General features: G+C 58.5%; 1 protein-coding gene across 6 annotated transcripts in view; it reads left to right on the forward strand.

Moving 5' to 3' along the window:
- The window catches only part of actn4 (actinin, alpha 4), a 35,986-nt gene extending 21,358 nt beyond the window's left edge, over positions 1–14,628 (forward strand). The window contains exons 7-22 of one of the 6 annotated variants that reach the window (XM_069186393.1): positions 132–213; positions 3,219–3,304; positions 5,295–5,387; positions 5,736–5,966; positions 6,812–6,959; positions 7,247–7,397; positions 7,565–7,673; positions 7,763–7,903; positions 8,125–8,307; positions 9,374–9,508; positions 9,895–10,074; positions 10,785–10,931; positions 12,020–12,100; positions 12,707–12,772; positions 13,136–13,294; positions 14,147–14,628. In XM_069186393.1, coding sequence (XP_069042494.1) covers positions 132–213; positions 3,219–3,304; positions 5,295–5,387; positions 5,736–5,966; positions 6,812–6,959; positions 7,247–7,397; positions 7,565–7,673; positions 7,763–7,903; positions 8,125–8,307; positions 9,374–9,508; positions 9,895–10,074; positions 10,785–10,931; positions 12,020–12,100; positions 12,707–12,772; positions 13,136–13,294; positions 14,147–14,305 — 2,151 coding nt within the window. In that variant the 3' untranslated portion in view covers positions 14,306–14,628. Of the gene's footprint in view, positions 1–131; positions 214–1,284; positions 1,371–3,218; positions 3,305–5,294; positions 5,388–5,735; positions 5,967–6,811; positions 6,960–7,246; positions 7,398–7,564; positions 7,674–7,762; positions 7,904–8,124; positions 8,308–9,373; positions 9,509–9,894; positions 10,075–10,784; positions 10,932–12,019; positions 12,101–12,706; positions 12,773–13,135; positions 13,295–14,146 lie in introns of all 6 variants that reach the window. The other 5 variants (XM_069186392.1, XM_069186397.1, XM_069186396.1 and 2 more) reach the window with 5 other exon arrangements.
- The last annotated feature ends 1,060 nt before the right edge of the window (positions 14,629–15,688 follow it).

Here is a 15,688-nt window from a genome sequence, read left to right on the forward strand (position 1 = left end):
AGGGCCTGTAGGTCAGTGAGTGGAGCTCTGGTTGGCCTGTGATGGACTGCAGCGCCCCCTACAGGGAGGAGATGTTGGAAGCTTTGTGCTACAGACCGCTGGAGCCAATTCTGACTTCTCCCTTTGCCCAGGACGACCCGGTGACCAACCTGAACAACGCCTTCGAGGTGGCGGAGAAATACCTGGACATCCCGAAGATGCTGGACGCAGAAGGTCAGGGGAACCCCTGTCTGTGCCTGTGTGTTTGCCCATATGTCTGAACGTGGCTGTGCCCTTCTGTGTGTGCCCATGCTCGTCTGTCTGTGTGTGGCTGTGCCTGTGCGTGCGCCCGTCTGTGTGTGTGTGCCCGTGCCCGTCCGTCTGTGTGTGCCCATGCTCGTCTGTCTGTGTGTGGCTGTGCCTGTGCGTGCGCCCGTCTGTGTGTGTGTGCCCGTGCCCGTCCGTCTGTGTGTGGCTGTGCCCGTCTGTGTGTGCCCATGCTCGTCTGTCTGTGTGTGGCTGTGCCTGTGTGTGTGCCTGTCTGTGTGCGCTTGGCTGTACCCATCTGTGTGTGCCCGTGCCCGTCCGTCTGTGTGTGGCTGTGCCCGTCTGTGTGCACATGGCTGTGCATGCGCGGGTGCCTGTCTGTGTGCGCGTGGCCGTGCCCGTCTGTGTGTGCCTGTGCCCGTGCCCGTCTGTGCGTGTGGCTGTGCCTGTGTGTGTGCCCGTCTGTCTGTGTGTGGCTGTGCCTATGTGTGTGCCCGTCTGTCTGTGTGTGGCTGTGCCTGTCTGTGTGCCCGTCTGTCTGTGTGTGGCTGTGCCTGTGTGTGTGCCCGTCTGTCTGTGTGTTGCTGTGCCTGTCTGTGTGCCCGTCTGTCTGTGTGTGGCTGTGCCTGTGTGTGTGCCCGTCTGTCTGTGTGTTGCTGTGCCTGTCTGTGTGCCCGTCTGTCTGTGTGTGGCTGTGCCTGTCTGTGTGCCCGTCTCTCCCAGGGCTCTGGTGTGTCTGACTGTGAGTGTGTATCGTACTCCGCCCCGCCCTCATCGCGCCCCTCCGACTGCACTGGGGCAGGAGAAGCAGGGCCTGTTCAGTTCAAACACAGAACTTGTTTTGACATGAGTTCTGTTCAGCAAACCAATCAGTGTTTGACTTGATATGAACAATCTCCAGTCCTGTGTGGTGTGTGGGTGTCATATCGTGGGCGGGGACCAGGCTAGGCCATCCTGCAGCAGAGCTGTGTGTGTGTGTGTGTGTGCGTGCGCACTGACCGGTGTGCATTCCTGTGTGTAACTGTGGTTTCCCTACAGACATTGTGAACACGGCTCGCCCCGATGAGAAAGCCATTATGACCTATGTGTCCAGTTTCTACCATGCCTTCTCTGGAGCTCAGAAGGTACCCCGCTATTTACGGGACTTTAGGGGTGGAAGGAAGTGGAGGGAGCGGGTGACACCACCCCCACCCCCCACACCCTCCCTCACCCCGGCACCCCAAAAACACTTGGCAGAATCTCTGTGCATGGCTTTCTCCTCCGGCACGGGAAACATCCTGGCGTCACTCTGCGCTCTTCGCAGCGGGCTGTGCTGGCCCCGCTCCCCTGTGAGCCGAGGCTCCTGGGACTGAGGGACCTGTTGGGCGCGACTCCAGGCGTGACCCACTCCCTGATGCTCGCTGGAAGAACAGTTTGGGGGAGCATTACAAACCCAGAAAATGCTCGGGGGGAGGGGGAATGGATTTTTCTCAGGAGTCACTTCAGTCGGTCCAGCCAGCCCGCAGGTCAGGGGTCAGGGGGTCAGAGGTCAGGAAACGTGTGCAGCACAGGGACCAGGAAACTTATCTGGCAACAAATACTCCCCTGCTCCTCCGGGTGTGGTGGTCTGCCCCGATCGGCTCTGGTTATAGCGGGGAGGCCTCTCAGCCTGCTTTTCCTGCTTGTACGTATTATTAGTGTGGCGACGGTGCTTTGCTCCCACGCTGGCTCCGGTGCTCCCAAAGGAGACTTGTTTACCTCTGCGCCCCCGCCCTCTCCGACTGGAAAATCTCACCCGCTGCTTTCTTGTTTAAATGGGTCTCCGGGGGGGCACAGTTCACCGCACAGTGAGCACGCTGTCGGTATGCTTAACTCCTCCTCAGGAAGCTGGCCGGGCAGCCTTCAACAGTCGAGCAAAACAGGTTTGATGCCATTACAGCTGTCTTCAACAGTCACGGCTCCTGAGTGAGATCATGAGATCAGGCCTTTAAGGTGCAGTCTGGCAATCCCTTTAAGAGGGCTCGCTCTCTGGCGATCCCTTTAAGAGTTCAGGTGGGGAGCTGCGTCACCGTGGAATAAACCTATTACTTGTTCCTTTGCATCCCTTTAAGAGGGCAGGCTCTCTGGCGATCCCTTTAAGAGGGCAGGCTCTTTGCTCACCGGTGGCCTTCAGTGTGGCACAGAGGCCTTTATGCTACCAAGGAGACTTCAATTTGTATTTTTCTCTTTCAGCCAGTGTGAGAGAATTAGGATTTATTTTACCATGTTTGATTGCTAGGAAAGGTTTGGAATTACCGTGAGTGAGGGGGAAGCCCAAGTTTTAAGGAGTAGCAGTAGGCTGTAAACTAGCTATAACTGTCCTCGGTTTTACAAATTGTTACAATTGTTGTGATTTAGGCCTTGCACGTCTTTTGGTGCAAGTGTGTTCCTGGTAAAGTTGCATGACCGCAGCCAGCCCCAGGAGCTGGGACCAGGAGCCCTACTGCTGGTAAAACCCAGAATGGCACAGTGACACAACACGCGGCTCAAAATGGAGCTGGCACAAGCACAGAAGTATCCAGCGTAGGTTGGCCTAGCAATGTGCGCAGGGCCTGATGTAGACGTTTATGCAGAAGGGCAGTATTTGCGCACTGGGACAGGTTTATTGTCGGGGCCTTGTTGTGTGGTGGAGACAGCGGGTTTTTTACGTTATTTTGGGCTCAGAGTAAGATGCGGGTCTGCAGTATTTGTTGCCAGTAAGATCTTGTTTGGGAGTGCTTGTGCGCACGCCGCTCGGACCTTGGCCGTCTGCAGGGAGCGCAGCAGTGACCGGGGTGTTTCCCTGTCGTTCCTGGGTGTTTTCCCACTGGATTTCAGCTGGCGCGGCCGGATCTCCTCCCACGCAGGCGCTCTCTGGGGTCTGGGGTGGTCTGGGCTTCACTGCCTTCTCTCTCTCTCCTCCCCCTCCTGTCTCCCCCCTCCCCCTCCCTGCTCACGCGCTTCCTCGCTGGCAGACATCGTGGGCACGCTGCGGCCTGACGAGAAGGCCATCATGACCTACGTCTCCTGCTTCTATCACGCCTTCTCGGGGGCTCAGAAGGTGAGCTATGAGCCGCGGGGAGCCCCGAGGATGGTGGCGGGGGAGGGGAACCCCCCCCCCCCCCGGCCGGCAGCTTTCTCGCGCACGCGCACTCTCGCGAACGCTCTGCTCCCTTCTGCTGCCCGTCTCTGCTCGGGACGGCAGGCCAGCTGGCCCGGTCGAGAGGGCGAAGCGTTCTTGTGCGTTACAGAGGAGCGGCTGTAGCCGAGAGGAGACCGCTCGGCCTGTTTGGTAGCTTGTAGCTGGAGGCAGCCAGGGAATGAGCTACGGCGACAGGGCAGAATAGCTTGTTCCATCCTCCCACAACCCTTTGTGTAAAGAACTGCCACCTGTCGACGCAAATCAGTCATCTACTCCTAGAGTTCCTAGCTGGGCAGAGTGGCCTCCTCTCGATCTCGTTGCTCCTGCTGTGACCCCGAATTGAGTTGCTGATCCCTGTTTTCGGAGGAGACATGGTGCCAAGGTCCTGCTCGCTGGCCTGTGAGACGCCCCCTAGTGGCCGTGTGCTGTAACTGAGGCCTCGGTGCTGAATTGAGGAGCCCTGCGGCTGACTGGAGCAGAGCTTGCGCCGCTCGGGGTTGCGCCCCCTGCAGTCCGACAGGAGAGCACGCAGCGTCCCAGTCCCCCCGCTCTGTCCGCGTCCTGCGCCCCGATCTCTCCTCGGCTGGCTCCCCGGCCGCTGTGGGACCTTCCTGCCCCCCTGCCTGTCCTGGTCCGGGCCCGTCGCCGTTCACTCCCTGCTCTCTCTCTCTCAGATTCTCCCCTTCTGTCATCCTCGGCGGCCGCCTCCTTCCTTGCTGTCGGGGCGCTCCATCTCTCCCTCCTCCCCTCCTTCCTCTCTCTGAAAGGTACTCTCCCGCGCTCTCGCTCTCTCTCTCTCCTGCGCTCGCTCTCCTCCCCTTCCTCAGTCTCTCACTCTCTCCGCCTCTGCCTCGCTCTCCTCCTCTTCCTCACACTCTCGCTCTCCTGCTCCTGCTCTCTCACTCTCCTCCTCTTGCTCTCCTCCTCTTCCTCACTCTCTCGCTCTCCTGCTGCTCTCCTCCTCTTGCTCTCTCTTGCTCTCCTCCTCTTCCTCACACTCTCGCTCTCCTGCTCCTGCTCTCGCACTCTCCTCCTCTTCCTCACTCTCTCGCTCCCGCGCTCGCTCGCTCTCCTCCTCTTCCTGAGCAGCTTACACAAGTGAGTAAGCTCTGTTTCGGTTGGTTTCTGACGAGTTCTGAATTGCTTACTCACTCTTGCAGGATTGAGATGTGCTTGAAGATGTGCCTAGTTCATGGGTTTTTCCAGTCTAGGACACAGATCCCTCCAGCAGACTGGGGCTGCTTTAACCCTGTCGCACTATCCCAGTGTCTTTCAGTCAAAATGTCACGGCGTTAAAGCTGCAGCCCAGTACAGCACAACCAGTTTAAAAACACACTGGGAAAACGCCCCTCTGTGTACTTCACACCTCTGGGAGCAGCAGATAGGAAGATGTCTGAGCTGCACGAGTCCAGAGGCTCGTCCTGCTCTCCGGGCACACCTCCCCCCAGCCCCCAGCCCGGGACGCCAGCACTCCCAGGAGTCGTGTCTGCCGTGGGCACCTCGGGCATTTCGTGTTTTGAGGTGGGAGGAGTGAGAAGGCAGAGCCGCGTGCAGGATAGATCGTCCCCCACCCCAGTCCCTGGGCTGCTGGGGCTCCCCCGTGTCACTGGGTGGGGGGCCCCTTTATATTTGCACGCTGTACGCAGGCTGGAGCTGACGCATGAAGCCCGTGGCAGCCTGGGGGAGGCTCGGCCCTGTGCCTCCTTGAGCCGCCAGACAGCCGGCTCTTCCACTGCGTGCCGGAGTTTCCCCCCCAACGCTTCCATGGGGAGTCTCTGCTAGGGAAAGTAATCTGTGACATCAGGAAGTCGCGGAGGAATCCCGAAGCCGCCTGCTGCCGAGGGATTCCTCTCAGCCCGCGGCCTGGAACCCAGCCCCGCCCTGCGCTGACACCTGTGCTCCCTGACAGGCCGAGACGGCAGCCAATCGCATCTGCAAGGTGCTGGCGGTCAACCAGGAGAACGAGCACCTGATGGAGGAGTACGAGAAGCTGGCCAGTGACGTAAGTACCCGCGTCTCTCCGTGTCCGTCTCCCAGCAGCCCCTAGAGCTGCCTGTCTCTCGTTCGTCTCTCCCAGCACCGTCAGCAGGGCGGCAGCAGAGAGCTCGCCCGCCCCGCCTTGCCCGCTCGGTGGCTCGTTCTCCGGCTGGTGTCATCCAGCTACTTCGTAAAGAGCCCCCAGGCTCGGGCGCCCGCTCCAGCCTTCTGCAACTCTTTGTGTAAACGTTTTCCCTGTTCTGTCTGTCGAACTCCCCTTTGCATTTCCACGTGTCTGTGTCTGTCCGTGTGCCCGTGTGTCGGCCCCTGCAGGGACTTAACCACCCCTCCCCCCCATCTCTCTCCCACTCAGCTGCTGGAGTGGATTCGCCGTACGATCCCCTGGCTGGAGAACCGGGCCCCGGAGCGCACCATGCACGAGATGCAGCAGAAGCTGGAGGACTTCCGGGACTACCGGCGCGTCCACAAGCCGCCCAAGGTGCAGGAGAAGTGCCAGCTGGAGATCAACTTCAACACCCTACAGACCAAGCTGCGCCTCAGCAACCGGCCCGCCTTCATGCCCTCGGAGGGCAAGATGGTCTCGGTGAGCGAGCCCGCCGCTGCCCCTGGGGCTCTGGCCGCGTCGAGCGGCCGTGCAGAAAGACCCCCCCCCCCCCCCCCCCCACGCACACACTTCGGCCACGCGCTGTTTTTCTTTGCTGCGTTTTGGGACGGAGCACTGTCTCTGTCAGATAGGAAAGATGCGGGCCCGATTCCTCTCCGTTGCTGTTTTTCACTCTCGGCTCTCAGGAAAACGAGGCGTGCAGCTGAGCGAAAGGTCTGTTAGAAGCGTCGTCAGGCACATCCTTGTGCTGGCGGTCAGTGTGGTCTCTAGCTCTGGCCTTCTCACTCTGAGCAGCACCTAACTGCCCCTTCGTCCTGCGGAGACTGTCATCTCATTGGTGTGCTGTGTGAGCAGCTGCATCAGGCCCTGCGAAGGAGACCAGGCTGAGCTAGGCCACATGCCATGTGGTACCTGCTCCCTTTTATGCTTTGTATTGTGTCTCAAGGTCGCTCCGGTTTTGATCTCTTTTCTATGGGTGCGAAGGGGTGGGCACCACATGAGCTTTGGGCACTCCTTGTGTCCATCAGGTGTGTATTTCTAAAGGCCCCAGTTCGGACCATCTCATTCTGCGCTATAAAAAGGGAGAGATGGGGTGGGCGGAATCACGAAGTTTACAGACTCCACAGCCCCGAGGTGTGTGCGTGGAACGGGCTCTGAGCCGGTCTGAGCACGGGGGGGTGGGGGTGTCACGGGCCTCTCCGATGTGCTGGGCAAGACTGTGCGGGCTGGCAGTGCCGCCCGCGAGTCAGATCGGTTGTGTGAAGCTCTGGAGCTGGAGGGCGCAGCCACTGATGCCCCCTCCTCTGTCGTGTGCGTGTGTCCAGGACATCAACAACGCCTGGCACAGCCTGGAGCAGGCCGAGAAGGGCTACGAGGAGTGGCTGCTGAACGAGATCCGCCGGCTGGAGAGGCTGGACCACCTGGCCGAGAAGTTCAGGCAGAAGGCCGCCATCCACGAGGGCTGGACTGACGGTACGGCTCGCTCGCTCGCTGCTCTCGAACCCCGTCCGCCACCCCTGCACTGCTCTCCTCCTGGTGTGGATTACAGATCCCGTGCAGATTGAACCAGAGAGTCGTGCTGTGTGCACACACTGGAATACACACCAAAATAACACCAATACTGACATACTCCATAATGCATAATAACCGTAGTGCTGTACTGCAAAAATATATTCTATACGTGGTTGTCAGAGTATGATACAACATATCGGCTCAGTGCGGTGTCAGCGTGTGGACGGACCCCTGTCTCTGCCCCTCAGGGAAGGAGGCCATGTTGACTCAGAAGGACTATGAGACGGCCTCTCTCTCGGAGGTGAAGGCCCTGCTGAAGAAGCACGAGGCCTTCGAGAGCGACCTGGCTGCCCACCAGGACAGAGTGGAGCAGATCGCCGCCATCGCCCAGGAGCTCAAGTGAGTGGGGGGGGTACGAGAAATCCGGGGGGCCACGTTGGTCAGAGTGGGTCTGGGGTTCTGTTGTAGGCACACATTTGATTAACTTTGACGTCTTTTGTATAATTGAGCAAGTCCTCTTTTCTTCCGTCTTCCCGGTGTGCGTCTGCGCCCCGCCCCTCCTTCAGTGAGCTGGATTACTACGACTCTCCCAGCGTGAACGCCCGCTGCCAGAAGATCTGCGACCAGTGGGACCGGCTGGGCACCCTCACCCAGAGCCGCCGCGAGTCTCTGGAGGTAGGGCCAGGCCTCCTGCAGGATCGCTCTGTTGCTCCTGGGGCTAACGCTGGGCGTCGCTAACGGAGCCTTTCCCTTCTCTCTGGCAGAGGACGGAGAAGCAGCTGGAGTCCATCGACGAGCTGTACCTGGAGTACGCCAAGAGGGCGGCGCCCTTCAACAACTGGATGGAGGGGGCAATGGAGGACCTGCAGGACATGTTCATCGTCCACAACATCGAGGAGATCCAGGTGGGGAGGGGGTTCGAGGGCTGGAGTGGGGTCTGGAGAGGGGTAACAGGGCGTTGGAGGTTGCAGGGGTTTGTGGGCGTCTGGGGGTGCTTCTTGAATAAGGGAATTCCCGGTGAAAAGCAGCTCCAGTTTCCCAGCTGAAAACTCTACGAGGAAGGAGGTTGTGCAGGTACATCCTGGCCGTCGTCGCTGAACTCTGCGGTTCTCTCTCCTGTCCCCAGGGCCTGATCTCGGCCCACGAGCAGTTCAAGGCCACGCTGCCTGAGGCCAATAAGGAGCGCGAGTCCATCCAGGGCATCCAGAGCGAGGTGCAGAAGATCGCCCAGTACAACAACATCCGGCTCAGCGGCAACAACCCCTACACCTCCATCACCCCCCAGGCCATCAACAGCCAGTGGGAGAAGGTGGGGACCGCCTGTCCTCCTGTCTGTGGGGACCGCCTGTCCTCCTGTCTGTAGAGTCCGCCTGTCCTCCTGTCTGTCAGCCGGCCGGCTGTAGAGTCCGCCTGTCCTCCTGTCCGCCCGTCGGCCGGCTGTAGAGTCCGCCTGTCCTCCTGTCTGTCAGCTGGACGGCTGTAGAGTCCACCTGTCCTCCTGTCTGTCAGCCGGCCGGCTGTAGAGTCCGCCTGTCCTCCTGTCCGCCCGTCGGCTGGCTGTAGAGTCCGCCTGTCCTCCTGTCTGTAGGGTCCGCCTGTCCTCCTGTCTGTCAGCCGGCCGGCTGTAGAGTCTGCCTGTCCTCCTGTCCGTCCGCTGGCCGGCTGTAGAGTCCGCCTGTCCTCCTGTCCGTCCGCTGGCCGGCTGTAGAGTCCGCCTGTCCTCCTGTCCGCCCGTCGGCTGGCTGTAGAGTCCGCCTGTCCTCCTGTCCGCCCGTCGGCTGGCTGTAGAGTCCGCCTGTCCTCCTGTCCGCCCGTCGGCCGGCTGTAGAGTCCGCCTGTCCTCCTGTCCGTCCGCTGGCCGGCTGTAGAGTCCGCCTGTCCTCCTGTCTGTCAGCCGGCCGGCTGTAGAGTCCGCCTGTCCTCCTGTCCGTCCGCTGGCCGGCTGTAGAGTCCGCCTGTCCTCCTGTCCGCCCGTCGGCTGGCTGTAGAGTCCGCCTGTCCTCCTGTCCGCCCGTCGGCTGGCTGTAGAGTCCGCCTGTCCTCCTGTCTGTCCGCTGGCCGGCTGTAGAGTCCGCCTGTCCTCCTGTCTGTCAGCCGGACGGCTGTAGAGCCCGCCTGTCCTCCTGTCTGTAGAGCCCGCCTGTCCTCCTGTCTGTAGAGCCCGCCTGTCCTCCTGTCTGTAGAGCCCGCCTGTCCTCCTGTCTGTCAGCCGGACGGCTGTAGAGTCCGCCTGTCCTCCTGTCTGTCAGCCGGACGGCTGTAGAGTCCGCCTGTCCTCTTCCTTGTGAGGTGCAGTGTCAGTCACAGGGTGTTGGTCTGTCTCTGTCTGGGCAAACGTACTGATGCTGTCTCCCCCCCCCCGCTGGCTGGTGCAGGTACAGCAGCTGGTGCCCCAGCGCGACCAGGCGCTCCAGGAAGAGTTGTCACGGCAACAGTCCAACGACCACCTCCGCCGGCAGTTCGCCAACCAGGCCAACATGGTGGGACCTTGGATCCAGACGAAGATGGAGGTGAGAGTCCGTTTGCTCCCCAGCCCGGCCGTGCCCCCGACTGTCGGCTTCCCCCCTTCGCTCTCCTCCTTGCAGGCTGGGGTGATTGTGGGATATGGTGGGGGGGGGGGGGGTCGCCAGGGGGGTCATCGGTTTCCCTTCTGCTGGTGTTGTGCTGGATAGTAAGGGGTTGAGGCTCAGTTCTGTCCAACAGAGGGTTTGTTCCTCTTGGACCCGTGCCTTCACGGGGTGTGGGGAGGGGGGGGGTTGGGGTCTTGGGTTTCCCTCGAGCGTCCCTGTGGCGTTCCGCACGGGCAGCGTGGTGCACCTGCTCTTCCCGGGGGGGCAGGTCGGGACCTGTCCCCCGTGCCCAGTGTGACTCGTGCCCCTGGCTCCCCGCTGTGCAGGAGATCGGGCGGATATCGATCGAGATGAACGGCACGCTGGAGGACCAGCTGACGCACCTGCGCCAGTACGAGCAGAGCATCATCGACTACAAGCCCAACATCGACCAGCTGGAGGGCGACCACCAGCAGATCCAGGAGGCACTCATCTTCGACAACAAGTACACCACCTACACCATGGAGGTAGGGTCCTGTCTGTCTCTGTACCCCCAGCTCTTTCACTGTACCTCTCAGTCTCTTTCTCTGTACCCCAAGCTCTTTCACTGTACCTCTTTGTCCCTCTCTGTACCCCCATCTCTTACACTGTACCTCTCAGTCTCTTTCTCTGTACCCCAAGCTCTTTCACTGTACCTCTTTGTCCCTCTCTGTACCCCCATCTCTTACACTGTACCTCTCAGTCTCTTTCTCTGTACCCCCAACTCTTTCACTGTACCTCTTTGTCCCTCTCTGTACCCCCATCTCTTACACTGTACCTCTCAGTCTCTTTCTCTGTACCCCCAACTCTTTCACTGTACCTCTTTGTCCCTCTCTGTACCCCCATCTCTTACACTGTACCTCTCAGTCTCTTTCTCTGTACCCCCAGCTCTTTCACTGTACCCCTGTGTCCCTCTCTGTACCCCCATCTCTTACACTGTACCTCTCAGTCTCTTTCTCTGTACCCCCAGCTCTTTCACTGTACCTCTTTGTCCCTCTCTGTACCCCCAGCTCTTACACTGTACCCCTGTGTCTCTCTCTGTTTCCCCATCTCTTACACTGTGCCTCTCAGTCTCTTACACTGTACCCCAGTCTCTCTCTGTACCCCCAGCTCTCTCTCTGTCCACCTCTTGTCTGCGCTGTTGCAGTCCCTGCACATCAGGTGCAGGGCTCCTCACCGTCTCCCTCTGTCTGTCCAGCATCTGCGCGTGGGCTGGGAGCAGCTGCTGACCACCATCGCCCGCACCATCAACGAGATCGAGAACCAGATCCTGACCCGCGACGCCAAGGGCATCAGCCAGGAGCAGCTGCACGAGTACCGGGCCTCTTTCAACCACTTCGACAAGGTGAGGGTTCAGGCCCGGGCACGGAGGCGACAATGCCGGGCTCAACCCGGAGCAGGCACGAACACGGCCGTAGCTGGAGTACCCTGGCCTTTGGCCTGCAGCACAGCTTGGTGCAGATCCTTGAGTTGGCGGTCTTGGGTATATTGCAAGGCCGCCACACGCGGGCCTTCTTGTGATGAAACATGAGAAACACCCCCGTGTTTGGAGGAAAGGGGGTTTTAGCGTGGGGGGGGCCAGCTGAATCAAGGTGTTTTTACAGGACAGCTCCAGCATGTCTCTCGAGCGGCTGTGGCTTTTCACACGATCTGCATCTGTGAATCAGTGTATCAGTGTTCATGAAGAGCAGACCTGTTCCTGTGAGTCCTGCTCTCCAGCCCTGACTCGTGTGGTGCTGGACACTGCCACTGCCCTGGCTGGCATCGAGATTAAACAGCCCGTTGTGTAGCTGAGTCTCTTCTGGTCTGCGGCTGGGGCTTCCTGTGCCCTTTAGCGCTTCAGAGGTTTCCATTATTGTTGTTGATGATGACGATGATGATGATGAAGAACATATGGGGTAAACTGTAGGGCAGTCAGACTCTAGGCCCTAGTGAAAAGGTGAGAATCTCTCTCTTGGAGAGTTGGAAAAAGGTCGTTCCGGAACACTGGAGCAGCGACAGGAAAGGCTCGGTCACCAGGAGTCCGAGGTTCAGTCCTGGTTACAGTGAGCGCAGGACCGGAGCCAAGGGGAGAGTTCGGAGGTTAAGGATGGAGCCAGATTATTATCTGCAGCTGGATGAGATCCAGCGGATCAGCCGAACGAGAGGCCTCCTTTCCCCTGCGCCCCCCCGCCCCTCTGTCATCCATCCTACAGTCTGCAGACACATCCTGTCTGTCCCCTGACAGGCCACAGGGGTTCTGTCTTCATCTGTGCTCATTTTAATCTGGTGTGTGTGTGTCGGGGAGGAACTGCTGACATGTTTTGTGTCTCACCCTCATGTCCGCATGTCACCCCTCCCCTCTCATCGGGCTCATCACCTGACCATCCGCCCACGCCTCCACCCTCCACCCTCCACCCACCCTGCGATTGGCCTGCCTTCCCTGCCCCCAAGGATCACAGTGGCGCGTTGATGGCGGAGGAGTTCAAGGCCTGTCTCATCAGCCTGGGATACGACGTGGAGAACAACAAACAGGTACAACAGGGTGCAGCGGAGCTGCTGAGGGAGGGCATGGGAGTGAGAGAGAAGTGGGGGGGTACTTTTGCCAGGTGCCCGTGGCAAAATAGCGAATACACCAGGCACACAACGGAGCAGGCACAAACACCTCATAGACCGTAGTTCGGCCCTGCGTGTTTTTGTTCTCTCAGGGGCTGGAGCTCCAAGGCATGTACAGTGACAAACGGCATACCGACTCTCTCTCGCTCTCTGCCTCCCCCTCCTGCTCTGGGTTCTGGCTCTGGATACCCTTCCCTGTCTTCTGCTGCGCTGCCTCGGTCTGGCCCTGCTGCCCCTGAGCTCTGCTGCATTTTTTTTTACGTCTTTTAACTTCTCTCTGCTTTTCTTGTTCTTTTTTTGTCCTGTGTTGTGACCCACCTGCTGCTCTTCCCTTCCTGCTGCCCCCTCTCTCCTCCTCCCTGTCCATTGATCTCCTCTCTCTTCATCCTCACTGCTCTCTCCTCCTGCCTCCCTGCCCTCCTCCTCTCTGCTTTTCCTCCTGCAATTCTTCGACATCTCCCTCCTTCCGGAGTCTCTCTTCCTGCCCCCTCGTCGTCCTCTGCTGCTCCTCTCTCTTTGGGACAGAAGCGCACAGGAATGATGGATTCGGATGATTTCCGCGCGCTCCTAATTTCCACGGGATACAGCCTGGTATGCCTGCCTTCCTCGCTGAGCTTGCTGTGAAATCCAAGTGGCTTTTCTTGTCGTCTTCTAAACAGAAAGACAGAGGCCATTTGCATCGGGTAAAACCCAAAACGGGTTAACCTGACACGCACTTGGAGTCTCTTGACTGCTTTCCCCGCCCTGTGATTATGAGCAGTTGTGCTAGTAAGAATACTGTTTGACTAATCAGCTGAGATCTGTGCCTGAACATGCATCTAATGCAGCAACATTAAATTAAACTAATGCAGCAACAGTTCTTAAATGTACGAGGCATCCCTGAGATCAAGGGGTCAGAACAACAGATAAACCGTGTTTCTGAACTCGACTTCTAACCCCACACTCCTGTCCCAGGGTGACGCTGAGTTTGTACGCATCATGGGCATCGTGGACCCCAACAACAGCGGGGTGGTGACCTTCCAGGCCTTCATCGACTTCATGTCCCGAGAGACAACTGACACTGATACAGCTGACCAGGTCATCGCTTCCTTCAAGATCCTGGCTGGGGACAAGGTGAGAGTCACGCTGGTACCTGGATGCACATGTCCGCTGATGTACTGACACTCGCACACTGCTGCACCAGTGCTCTGACACTCTACTGACCTGTGGTACTAACACTCACACACTGCTGCACCAGTGCTCTGACACTCTACTGACCTGTGGTACTAACACTCACACACTGCTGCACCAGTGCTCTGACACTCTACTGACCATTGGTACTAACACTCACACACTGCTGCACCAGTGCTCTGACACTCTACTGACCTGTGGTACTGACACTCGCACACTGCTGCACCAGTGCTCTGACACTCTACTGACCTGTGGTACTAACACTCACACACTGCTGCACCAGTGCTCTGACACTCTACTGACCTGTGGTACTAACACTCACACACTGCTGCACCAGTGCTCTGACACTCTACTGACCTGTGGTACTAACACTCACACACTGCTGCACCAGTGCTCTGACACTCTACTGACCTGTGGTACTAACACTCACTGCTGCACCAGTGCTCTGACACTCTACTGACCTGTGGTACTAACACTCACTGCTGCACCAGTGCTCTGACACTCTACTGACCTGGGGTACTGACACTCACTGCCGCACCAGCGCCCTGATGCTCTACTCATCTGCTGATACACTGAAGCATTAACATACTGACAAGCTGAGGCAGTATTGGACATACTGGTGTCCTGATGCAATGGTGGCACGGACGTCGTGAGTCCTAATGGCTGATTCACTGACTCACGAGCGTGCTGAGCCCAGCGCTTGTGCGCCAACACATTGATTCACTCATCACTTGCTCATATGCTGAAACGGACTCACTGATAACGCTAACGCAACCATCTGCATCTCTCTCGCAGAACTACATCACGGCAGAGGAGCTGCGCCGGGAGCTGCCCCCAGACCAGGCGGAGTACTGCATCGCCCGCATGGCGCCCTACATGGGCCCCAATGCCATCCCCGGTGCCCTCGACTACATGTCCTTCTCCACTGCCTTGTACGGCGAGAGTGACCTCTGAACCCTCACTTCTGACCCCTCCAGGGAGGGGAGGAGCGAGAAGAGGATTATGTCGCTTGGGAAGAAGAATGGGGGGAGCGGGAGGGAGGGGGGTGGGGGGGGGGTCTCTTACTATCCAGCTAGCATGATGCTATATTTTTGAAAGGTCGGGACAGGGCAGGGACGGGGTGTTGTTTTCGGGTGGGGTTATTAGAGAAAAGCACAGTACAACGAGAGAGTAGGAGAGAGAGATTGCTCTCTGCCTGGGGTGGTTCCGACTCCTTTATCAGCAGGGTGACGGAGAGGAGGCGCACGGAAGAGAGAGAGACCCGGGGGGGGGGGGGGGGGGGAGGGAAAACAGAAGAGCAGGCCCCGCGATCGGGGCGAGAACGCTCTGGTTTTCGAAGGCTCTGGCCAGGGTCCCCCTCTGCCTGACTGTTGCCCATCTCCTGCAAGTCCCCGGGGGAGCTAAGTCTCTAGGCCGGTGCCTCGCTAACTCCAGCCCCGGGACACTGGCAGGGGGGGACACATCGGCCTTTAGACTGGCCACCGCTGATGCAAAGGGTCCCTGGCTGCAAGGTGACCTCAGCGTCCTCGCCCAGGCGACCAGTGCGCTGGCGTCCTCGCCCAGGCGACCAGTGCGCTGGCGTCCTCGCCCAGGCGACCAGTGCGCTGGCTGTAGCCGGGCTGCTCCTGGGCTTTATTTCCCCCTCCCCCCCCCCCCCCCAGTCGACAGCATCTTTTGCTCAAAACGAGTTAAAAGAAATGGCGGGGCTGTGCCAGACCCAGGCAAAGGGAGAAGGCGTGGCCGGGCTCCCCTCTGCAGCTCTTCCAGGACAGGAGAGTCTTGTCTCTTTCCCTCCTCCCCCTCTCTCTCTCTCTGTCTCTCTCGCTCTCTCGCTCTGCACTGGGAGTGCGAGCGGAGCTGGAGACTCTTATTAAAGGAAACATTCCGTATTGTCTTAATATAAGGAAAGAAATTACTGTTTCTAATCTATGCAAATAATTTTCAGTTCATTATATTCTATATATATTCTATTATCACTGAGGTCAGCACACAAGGACTATGGAGGGGGGTGGGGGGGAGTTTTCATCCTCGAGGTTTAAATAAAATAAATTAAAGTCAAAATGTTCATTCCTGCCATGTCTTTGGGGGTAGGGGGGAGGGAGAAACTTGGACCAAACGTTTACATTTTTTGGTTGTTTTCTGCTGTTTTTTGCCCCCATACAAACATGCAAACGTTGAAGCTGGAACTTGGATCTGTTCTGTACTCTTCACTATAAAGCTGCTTCTGCTGTACTGCAAACACCTGAGCAGCTGTCTGGTCTGTTCCTGAAGAAGTGCATGATGCAGACAAACACACTCTCACACGGGCTTGCATGCACACTCGGGCGTGAATATTTG

The sequence above is a fragment of the Lepisosteus oculatus genome, chromosome 3 (genome assembly GCF_040954835.1).
Source record: "Lepisosteus oculatus isolate fLepOcu1 chromosome 3, fLepOcu1.hap2, whole genome shotgun sequence".
NCBI classification, from domain to species: Eukaryota; Metazoa; Chordata; class Actinopteri; order Semionotiformes; family Lepisosteidae; genus Lepisosteus; species Lepisosteus oculatus.